The sequence below is a fragment of the Bison bison genome, unplaced genomic scaffold (assembly GCF_000754665.1).
Source record: "Bison bison bison isolate TAMUID 2011002044 unplaced genomic scaffold, Bison_UMD1.0 scf7180017864342, whole genome shotgun sequence".
In the NCBI taxonomy this organism is placed as follows: domain Eukaryota; kingdom Metazoa; phylum Chordata; class Mammalia; order Artiodactyla; family Bovidae; genus Bison; species Bison bison.
In genome coordinates, this window is record NW_011494914.1 from 133421 (window position 1) to 143142 (window position 9722).

General features: G+C 60.5%; 1 protein-coding gene across 3 annotated transcripts in view; it reads left to right on the plus strand.

The window, feature by feature from the left end:
* Positions 1 to 9722, plus strand: part of ABLIM2 (actin binding LIM protein family, member 2) — a 143266-nt gene that overhangs the window by 39957 nt on the left and 93587 nt on the right. For all 3 annotated transcript variants that reach the window (XM_010854526.1, XM_010854525.1, XM_010854524.1), the window contains exons 5-6: positions 4091 to 4217; positions 7091 to 7184. In XM_010854526.1, coding sequence (XP_010852828.1) covers positions 4091 to 4217; positions 7091 to 7184 — 221 coding nt within the window. The remainder of the gene's footprint in view (positions 1 to 4090; positions 4218 to 7090; positions 7185 to 9722) is intronic.

Below are 9722 nucleotides of genomic sequence, written 5' to 3' on the forward strand. Positions count from 1 at the left end.
CCCCACCCTCCATCCTTCCTGCCCCCCATCCTTCCTGCCCCCTGGTCCTTCCTGCTCCCAGTCCCTTCCTGCCCCCTGGTCCTTCCTGCCTAGGGTGGACAGCTGCAGGTGGCCACCTTTGGGTGCTGCCTTCCCCAGGGGAAGTAAGAGTGACTGGCTCCTCCCGTGGGAGTCTCGCTCAGTCCCAGGGCCCTGCACCTCCCTCCCCCACTCTCTGAGTCTGTTGCTTAGTAACAGGATCCATGCTTCTGGCTGGGCGCCAAGGCTTCCCTGGGCAGGGATGCGCCCCTCCCCCTGGGTGTCCACCACCTCCCTTCTTGCCTGAGCCTCCACGATGCTGCACCCTGGGCTGCCTGTCCCAGTGCCTAGGAGAGGGTGTCCTCCCAGAGGGCCCCCTTTTCTCCCAGCCAGGTGCCCCTTTTACAGGCTGCCCTCTGAGTCTCCAGCTCTGAACTGGTGGCTGGTTGGAGCTGGTCACAGCCTCCTGGGACGGTCCAGGAGGCTCCTTTGCTTTGCCCATGTACGGAGACCGGAACCAAGGCTCTGAGCAGGCTTTCTTGACTTGGGCATTGTTGACTTTTGTGGCCTGATTCTTCTAAGCTGTGGGGGTGACCTGTGTTCTGGAAGGGTGTGCGGACCACCCCTGGCTTGGCTCACAGAGGCCCAGCGCCACGCCAGTTGAGGGGCAGCTCTGAGGCCAGGCTGCATGGAATGGACCCCGCCTCTCACCACCTGTGTGCCCTGGGTGAGCGGTATCCCCGCTCTGGGCCTTGAGGATGGATGTGGGGTTAGTAGTGGGTATGGGTGGTGGCCTGGAGGGGCAGCCTGGCGGGGGGGAGCCAGGAGGTGGGAACCTGGGGCCTTGGATGGGGCAGCTCTTTCTGAGGTGAGGAGCCCCCGTGGTTCCAGCCAGGATGGGGTCACACCCTGAACCTGGGGTCGCCCTCGGATCGAGGACCTGGAGGCCACGAGAGGCAGGGGGTGGGGAGAGGGGCAGGAGCGGGTGGGGCCCTGGCACCGGGGCCTCTGCTGGGTGTGTGCTGGTGAGGAGCTACAGGCGGGCTGGGTCTTCACTACCCGGGCAGAGGCCCTAGGCTCCTCCGTGTCTTCTGCCTGCGTGACTTTGCTCTGTTCACGTGCTCAGGGGTGGGTGATGGGGCCAGAGCCTCAGTTCCCCTTTCTGGAAATGGGGTGAACCTCTCCCGTGGTGCGGCTGTGAGGTTCGATAAGGGGGTAACATGGAAAGATGAGGCGGGGACCAGGCCCCAGGGGAGGAGCAGGCCCGCCAGCTGCCTTATGGGGTGCAGCGGCTGCCTTGTGGGATGCATCTGCCTTGTAGGGTGCCCGGAACCAACATCCCTCCTGCCCCACCCCCACCGCATTGCAGTCATGGCCTGGGGGAGGGTGGGATGCACTTCAGTTCAGTTCAGTCCAGTCGCTCCGTCGTGTCTGACTCTTTGCGCCCCATGGACTACAGCACTCCAGGCCTCCCTGTCCATCACAAACTCTCGGAGTTTACTCAAGCTCATGTCCATTTAGTTGGTGATGCCATCCAACCATTTCATCCTCTGTCGTCCCCTTCTCCTCCCGGCTTCAATCTTTCCTAGCATCAGGGTCTTTTCCAATCAGTCAGGTCTTTGCATCAGGTGGCCAAAGTGTTGGATTTCAGCTTCAGCATCAGTCCTTCCAATGAATATTCAGGACTGATCTCCTTTAGGATGGACTGGTTGGATCTCCTTGCAGTCCAAGGGACTCTCAAGAGTCTTCTCCAACACCACAGTTCAAAAGCATCGATTCTTCGGCCCTCAGCATTTTTTATAGTCCAACTCTCACATCCATACATGACTGCCGGAAAAGCCATAGCCTTGACTAGACAGATGCACTTGAACATGTTTTATCTTTCCCAGTGGCTGCTCACAGCTCCTCCCACTCAGTCCAGTTCCTTGGAGAAATCCCAGGTCGAGCCCATAATTTCTCAGGCACTTTTAAGAATTAGAACCCAGTGGGTTCCTTATCAAAGGTCACTCTCTGATTTGACCCAGAGCTCCCTGACCCAGTTAGATCTGAGGGGACAGTGGGCTTCACCCCACTCCCGCCCCAAGACCCTAGCTGGGGCTCAGAGGCCCCCGGCCCGTCCTGGGTCTCATGCACCCTGTTAGTGACAGGGCCGGGCCTTGAACCCATGATCAGGCCTGGCAGAGGAGGGGGCACTTGAAGGGAAACGAGGAAACTGTCTGGAAGATTCTAGAAGGTCATGCTGGGGAAGGGACCCAGGCCCATCCTGCTGCTGTGATGGCCGAGCCAGGCCCAGGTTGCAAGAGCGAGACCTTCGAGGTGACCTCTGCCCCACCTCTGCCCTGGGCTGTGGGGCGCACTCCCTCAAGGACATCCCGGCATTGACAGCAGTTGTCGACTGGCTTCCTCACACAAGGTTCCACCATTACTGGCAAAGCAGTGCGAACCCATGCTGAGCTCCAGATGTTTTCAGAAAAGGATGATTGCGTCTCCATGACAACGGGCCTTGCAGCTTGCTCTGGCCTCCGTGTTCACAGCTCACTGTTAATGAGGCTGCACCCCGAATTCAGGGGGGATGAGTGAGGAGGCTGGGGTTAGGGGGACGTTCCCCGGCAGCTGCAGGTGGCACGTTGGGCTGAGCCTCGGACCCTGCCCTGGGGGAGGGCGCGCTGCTGATGCGGCCAGAGGCAGAGAGGAGACGTGGGCTTCCTCTCAGCAGTAGCAGGGGTAACTCCAGTGTTCACGTGCGCTTATTCGTCTATCAAACGCATCTTCCAGCCCACAGGCCTCCGTTAATCTTCTTCACCCCCTGACAGCCATGTGAGGCCGGTTCCTTTACCGTCCCCATGAAGCGCGTCCCTGTTTTAGCGGGCACAGAGAGGTGAAGCGACTTGGTCACTGTCACACAGCTTGGCGGGCAGCCTGGTTCCAAGGTCCGTGTTTCCAGCCACTGCCAGTGGTCTGCCTCCTCCCAGGTCTGCCTGGCACAGTCCAGGAGGCTCTTTTGTGTTGCCCACTTGGGGAGACCCGAACGGAGGCTCCAAGCAGGCTTTCTTGACTTGGGCACTGTTGACATTTGGGGCCTGATGATTCGTTGCTGCGGGGGTGACCTGTGTGCTGGAGGGTGTGCAGAGCATCCCTGGCCTCCAGGCTCCAGGAGCACCCCTCCCCACCCAGCTGGGATGGTCAGAATTGTCTCCAGATGTTGCCCAAAGCCCGGGGAAGCAAAATGGCCTTGGTTGAGACTGGCAGAGAGTGTGCGTGTACCCGGGGTCACCTGCTAGGTGAGGGCCCAGGGTGGCTTGATCAGGGATGGGCATGGCTGGAGTGGCAGAGCGGAGGGCCGGCCAGGAGCCCAAAGCAGGCTGGGGGCCGTGGGTGGGAAAGCACCAGTCACCTGGGGACCAAGGCACTGCCAGGGGCCTGGTTCCAACCTGGACTGGGACCCGGACCCGGAGTGCAGGAGGAGGTCAGAGTGTCCGGCGTCCGAGATGTGGCACAGAAGCTCAGAGGCCAGGCTGGAGGGCTTCCTGGAAGGGGCGTTACGGCAGGCGAGCACTTGGAGGTCAGGCGTGGGGGCCTCTTACCTCTCTATCTCTGCACCTTTCCTAAGGGGGCATGGTTAGGGTTAGAGTTCACCCGCCCACAGAGGAGGGCAGAGGGGCCACCAGAGCTCCTGCCATCACGGCACCCTGCGGCCCAGGGACCCTCCCTCTCAGGACAGCCCCCAGTGCGAGGGGCCTCTGTCCGAGTCCACATCTGCTTGCCGAGGCCTGGAAGCCCATCTCTGGGAGGCAGGGCCTCCATCGGTTCATCCAGGTATCCCTGGCTCACGGCCCGGACTGCATGCAGTCAGCGCTCAATGCATGCAGGAATGAGCTTCAGGGTTTGTTTTCCACATGGTCACATCGGCTGTTGTGTAATAGCGTCCTCCTTCAATGCTGGGCGCTCCCCTCTGTCCTGCCCGCTGTCCCTGCCCTCGTGGCATGGGCCTGACGTCCCAGTGCTGCGGGCACCCGCAGCCCCGCGCCCCTCGCCCGGGAGGATGACGTCTGTGCTACGTTCTTTCTTCCAGGTTGTGGGGGCTGCGGAGCCGAGATCAAGAATGGCCAGTCCTTGGTGGCCTTGGACAAACACTGGCACCTGGGCTGTTTCAAGTGCAAGACCTGCGGCAAACAGCTGAACGCGGAGTACATCAGCAAGTGAGTGGGCGGGGCCGGCCCACCTGCGGTGTAGAAGGGGCGGGGCTCCTCCTGTGTCCAACCGGCGCTCTTGGCCTCAGCCTCCACCCCAAGTCTGCAAGGCGAGCCCCGCCAGGATGCCAGGACTTGGCCTGTCTGTCCCAAAACCCTTGTCCTGCCCCCCCCACCAGCCTGGCTTCCCTGACACAGAGATGCTCATTTCTGTTCAATGAGCCATGGCGTTAGGGCTCCCGCCTTTGACCTAGGGGCAAGCGCCGTCCCTGGGTGTCGCCCTCCCTGTGGGACCTGCCACCCTCGCTGGCACCCGGATCCCCGATAAGCACAAAGTGGAGGTCACCCGAGGCTGCTGGCCACAGAGCCAGGGAGGGCTGACAGGCTCAGGGGTCACGGGTGCAGCTGTCCTCTGCCGTAGTGCTGACGTGGGGTCCCTGACGGGTGCTCAGGGTACAGGGGTGGCTGGTTTGGGGTGCGTGGGGAGGGAGCTTGTACAGATCAGGGTCCGAGCGCTTGCTGGTTGGCCAGGAGGGGGCTGCGTTAGAATCCCCAGAGACCCCAGGGACGGCAAGCCTCCGGACAGCACAGGGGAAGGAAGGGTCGTGGAGTGAGCTCACGGAGCAGCTTCTCTGAGGGCAGAGCGGCTGTCTCCTGCCAGTCAGGGGCGTTTGGGACAACTTCTATCAATGGCTGTGCTGGTTCTTGATGCTCTGGGGAAACAACCATCACAGGAATTGATTGGGTTAAAAAAAAATTCCTGCAATAAAAGTGCAGAGACCGAAGCACACACACGTGTACATGCGTGCACTGTCCGTGAGGTGCATGTGCGCCGGGGATCCGGTCACTGCGTGCACACACGTCAGTTTCCTGGCGGACCTTGTCCGCTGATTCTGTAAGGTGCGTGAGCTTTGGGGAACCCTGGGGAAGGCTCTCCGGGTTCCTCTGTATCGCTTCTTACAAACGCATTTGGACCTACAGTTATCTCAAAGTCAAGCGTTGCCAGGGAAACCAAGATGAGTCTGTCCAGGTTGGGTCAGGCTGGGTGAGTTTCTGCTTCCTGTTTCAGAGTAAGAAGGAGTGAGTGACATGCAAAGGCGGCCTTGGGGACCGAGCACTTAAAATAAAATGCTTCCCAGCCCCCAGAGTGCAGCAGCTCACCCACACAGCGTGCGTGTTACTTAGCAGCCTCCGGAACTCAGGAGGAGGGGCCTTGGGGTTGCCATGGAGACGTTTTCTTTGAACCTCCTGTGTTTGCTGCATGTACAGCCTTTTTGAGGGGCTGTGATCGGGGCCCTGAGGTCAGGACATTCGAAGGTGGACCCTAGGGGCTCAATTGACATGTTCCATCGCCTGTGCAAGGAAGGAGTGCTTTCTCAGTGGGACTGCGAGAAGCACCAGGACCCCACTCCATGCCTGTCTACTCCTGCCAGCGTCCGTGGGACCCAGACAAGGTCCCGAGCTTCGAGGAAAAGAGGGTGCCATCAGCTCCTTCTGCTGACAGCTTGAGAAACCTTCCCTTCTGTTGGCAGCTGAGCAGAAATCCAGACCAAACTGATGACATGGCAACACACCAGCAGTGCTGGGGGAGATGGGCCAGAGTACCAGATGCCTCCATCACCACCCACTGTGCAAGCCACCTCCACACCCAACTCCTGATGGACCGGGCCCGGGCCAAGGGCGCCGTCCTGGTTGGCAATGATGGTGACAGTGACAATGGCCTCAGCCAGCAGCTGGCAGGTGCCCGCCGAGTGCCAGGCGCTGGTCATCCCTTGTCATACACAGACCATGCTCTTACGACCCCTACTTCACAGACAGGAAGCTGAGGCCCAGGCAGGTTAGGTGACCACTGGGACTGGGGATCTGAGTGCCCGCCTGTCCAGTCACCACTGCCCAGCCGCACCCCACCCCACCCCACATGGAGTGCTGGCACCGTCCTGACACCATCCCTGCCACGTGCCCCGCTGGGTCGACCTCATCATGATAATTACGATCAACTTCTAATGAGCTCTGACCACATGCCGCACGCTGTTCAGGCCTGTGCCTGCCTTCCCGTCCTTTGACACCCGCAGGTCAGCTGTGACCTTGCAGCCCAGTGCAGGCAGCCCAGCGTCTGAGCAGCCTGCCCGCAGCTGCCCGGATGGATACTCAGGAGCAGCGCCCACCAGTACTTCCCTCTCGTCCATAATCCCCAAAGCCTCAAGCTACGCCCTGCACAGAGTTGGCCCGCCACACACGGGCAGCATGAACGCGTTGCGTGTGGTTCTCCAGCTCCTTCCCAAGCAGCGCAAGGTCCAGGCCACGCCCGGGGACAGTGAGGGTCAGTCCCAAGGCATACCTGCCCCACCTAGCATCTTGTCACCCCCAGACCTGGTCTCCAACGTGGGCAGCTTTGTCAGACCCCCTTGTCGTCTCACAAGGATGCCCTAGAAGGAACAGAAAGCCACCAGATGAGGAAACAGACCATTTTACACCCGACCCGGATGTTGAACATTGGACAGAACAAACTGGAATGAAGAGTCGCGTCTGCAGAAACTTCTTTTATTTCCCAGACATGGCTTTGGTTCTTTGGGCTGTCTGGAGCCCTCCACCAGACCCTCACTCACCCCGGGCAGGCGGCCCCACTTCTTGTACCTTGGTTTCTGCACCTGTGAAATGGGACCATGTTTGTGGTATTTCTTATTGGGCTGCTAGGAGGACTGAGGGGCCGTGCTGAGCCCAGTAAGTGCTCAGCACACGCCATCCAAGGGCCCGCTGTTATCTGGAGTAGGAGGCAGTGGGCGTTTGCCCCTTGGACACAGCCCCTCTCCTTAGTGAGGACTGTCGGGCCTTGGGGGTCCTCAGGGTGCCCCCGCCCGTCCTGACTGCCGGCTCTATTGCAGGGATGGGCTGCCCTACTGCGAGGCCGACTATCATACCAAGTTTGGGATCCGCTGTGACGGCTGTGAGAAGTACATCACGGGACACGTGCTGGAGGTGAGGAGGCCAGCTTGGAGGCGGGGCTCGGGACCCGACCCCGCAGGTTCCGCTGCTCTAAGTCCTGCTCTGGGCCCTGGCACCTGCCTGCCCCGCTGGGACTTAACCAAGAGGATCCGAAAGGATTCCTTTGTGCAGGAATCCACGCCCCTGAGCCTCTCCCTCCCTCTTCCTCCCAGCTCTGCCAGAGGACACAGTCCAGGTTCTGCTCAGTGAGTGTCGCCTCCTCCAGGAAGCCTTCCCTGCCACACTCTCGGCTGTGCGATCCTGGTTCAGCCCTTTGGGATCTAGATGGGAATCTGAGTCTTGGGGGTTTTAAAAGTGAGCCTGTACCCCATAGCTGTTCCTCCCCCACACCCCGAGCCCGTGGCAGCGCCAGTCTACTAGTGGTCTCTGTAGAGTTTCCACTTCTGGGCGTTTCTTGTAGATGGAGATGTACGCCCTGCTGTCCTCTGACGGCATCTGTCTCACAGGTGCCTCCTTCATGAGCGCGCTTCCGTATTGCACCGTGTCTCATCACAGGACTAGACCAGAAATGTGTGAGCTGATCTCTCGTGTTGGACACAGCACGGCTTTCCACCCTTTGGCTATGATAAATAACACTGAGATGAGCATCTTTTTTTATTGTCTTTCTAGTTTTCCTGAAGGTTAGTTCACGGACGTGTCGAAACCGAGCCAACAACTGTGATCGTTTTCAGGGTTCTTGAAAGTTATAAAGTGCTTTCCAAAAAGTTTATTCTGACCTCCCACCCTGGGTGTAATCTCCATGAAATCCTGCGCCAAGTGAGGATGTGAACCTTGCTGTCGTATGCCCCCCTCCCACCCCTAGAGGTGCTGAATTTTGTCATTTTTAACCAATCAGAGTTCTCCTTGAATTTCAGTTCCCTTTCATCAGCGTTGCCTGTTTAAACACTGGGGTCAGTCAATCAGAGTTCTTGCACTGCAGTTACCTTGCATCAGACTTGCCTGCTTCTGCTCTGGGGTCTTCGTGTTTTTCTGACGCAGTTGCGCAGATGGTCACATGATGAGATGGTTGCCGTCCGGTCTGCCAGACGTCTTGTGTCTTCTTGGGTGGTGAGCAGGCTGAGTGTCCGTACCCACATCCTCTGAACGTGGACGAACGCTGCATCCCTCCCCCGCACCCCACCATGACACCTACCTGGCGCCCCTCGTCCTGGGCCTCTCTCCTCACCCAGCCCTTTGCTGCAGATCCTGCTCTGGGCAGTCAGCTCCCCTCCCACCCGACCCAGCTGTAGGACCGAGGATTCTGGAGAATTCCCCTACCAGGGCCCTACCTGCCGCAGGGCTCCAAAGACTGTTCCAGAGCTTCCGAGCTCCTTCCTCCTGGGGGCTGCTCCCCGCCCCACCCCAGCCTGCCAGCCACAACCTCCCTTGTCTGAGATTTACTGAGAGTTAACGAGAGGGAGTCCAAGGTCACTCAGGGCTATCTGCGAAGCTTCCTGGTCAAGGCTCTGTCCCTCCTCCCGCTCACACCCTCTCACCTATTCTTGGTCTGAACCCACCCTGCCTCCCTGGGGGCCCAGACCTCCCCTCTCACAAGCCGTCCTCCCCCCAACTTCCACCCTGCCTCCTCTGGGGCCTGACCCTGCAAGTCCCCCTTCCTCCCTGGGGGGCCCACCTCCCCTCTCACAAGGCATCTTCCCCCCCATCCCTGCCTCTGAGGCCTGACCCTGCCCTGCAGTCCCCCTTCCTCCCTGGGGGTCCCCACCTCCTCTCTCACAAGGCATCCCCCCAGTGGCTCCATGAACAGCTCCCATCCCCCTCTGCTGTCCCCCCCCCCCTACTTCACAGTCAAGTGTCTCCATGGGATGCTGACCTGCCCCTATCCAGCACCCCCACCTCCCTCCCCAGGGCATGCTCTGCTCACCTCCCCCAGGCCCGTCTCTGTGTCCGGGAGAACACGTGCTAGGCCAGCGGCCACCCCCACGGGGGGCCGAGCCCACCTGAACCCAGGCTGCCCAGCCAGGCCCCCCGTCCAGTGCCTGTTCTTGCCCGCCCCCCGGCCTCTCTCCCCGTGGAGTCGCTGGTGGGTGCTGTGCTGCTTCGGTGCCACCCGATGCCCTGAGTGGGGGCCTCTCGGGCTCTGTGGCCTGTGGGTCGCTGCTGCAGGTGTGTGGGTGGGATGCTCCTGACCCGGACCCTGTGGCTGCCCTGCCTCTCCCAGTCCTGAACCTGCCGTGTGCCTGCGGAGCGGCCCCCATCCTCAGAGCGAGCCAGCATCTCCTCGGGGGACCCTACAGGACGTCCCCCCAGCTCGGTGGTGGCCCCCGGGGGTAGCGGGTGAGGTGAGGGGTCTCCCCTGATGGATTGGGTTCGGACGGCAGGGAGGGACCCGTCTGCCTGCTCCGTCTGCCTGTTAGCTCCCTGATTGATATTCGATGCTGGGCCCAGCACAGGCTCCGGGTTTGGGCACTGTGAGTGGGGCGTGCCCTGGTCCGCCTTGACCGTGAGGAGCAGGAGGAAGGCAGGTCTGCGGTGGAGGGTGCAAGAACCTCCCAGGAAGATTAATGCTTTGTT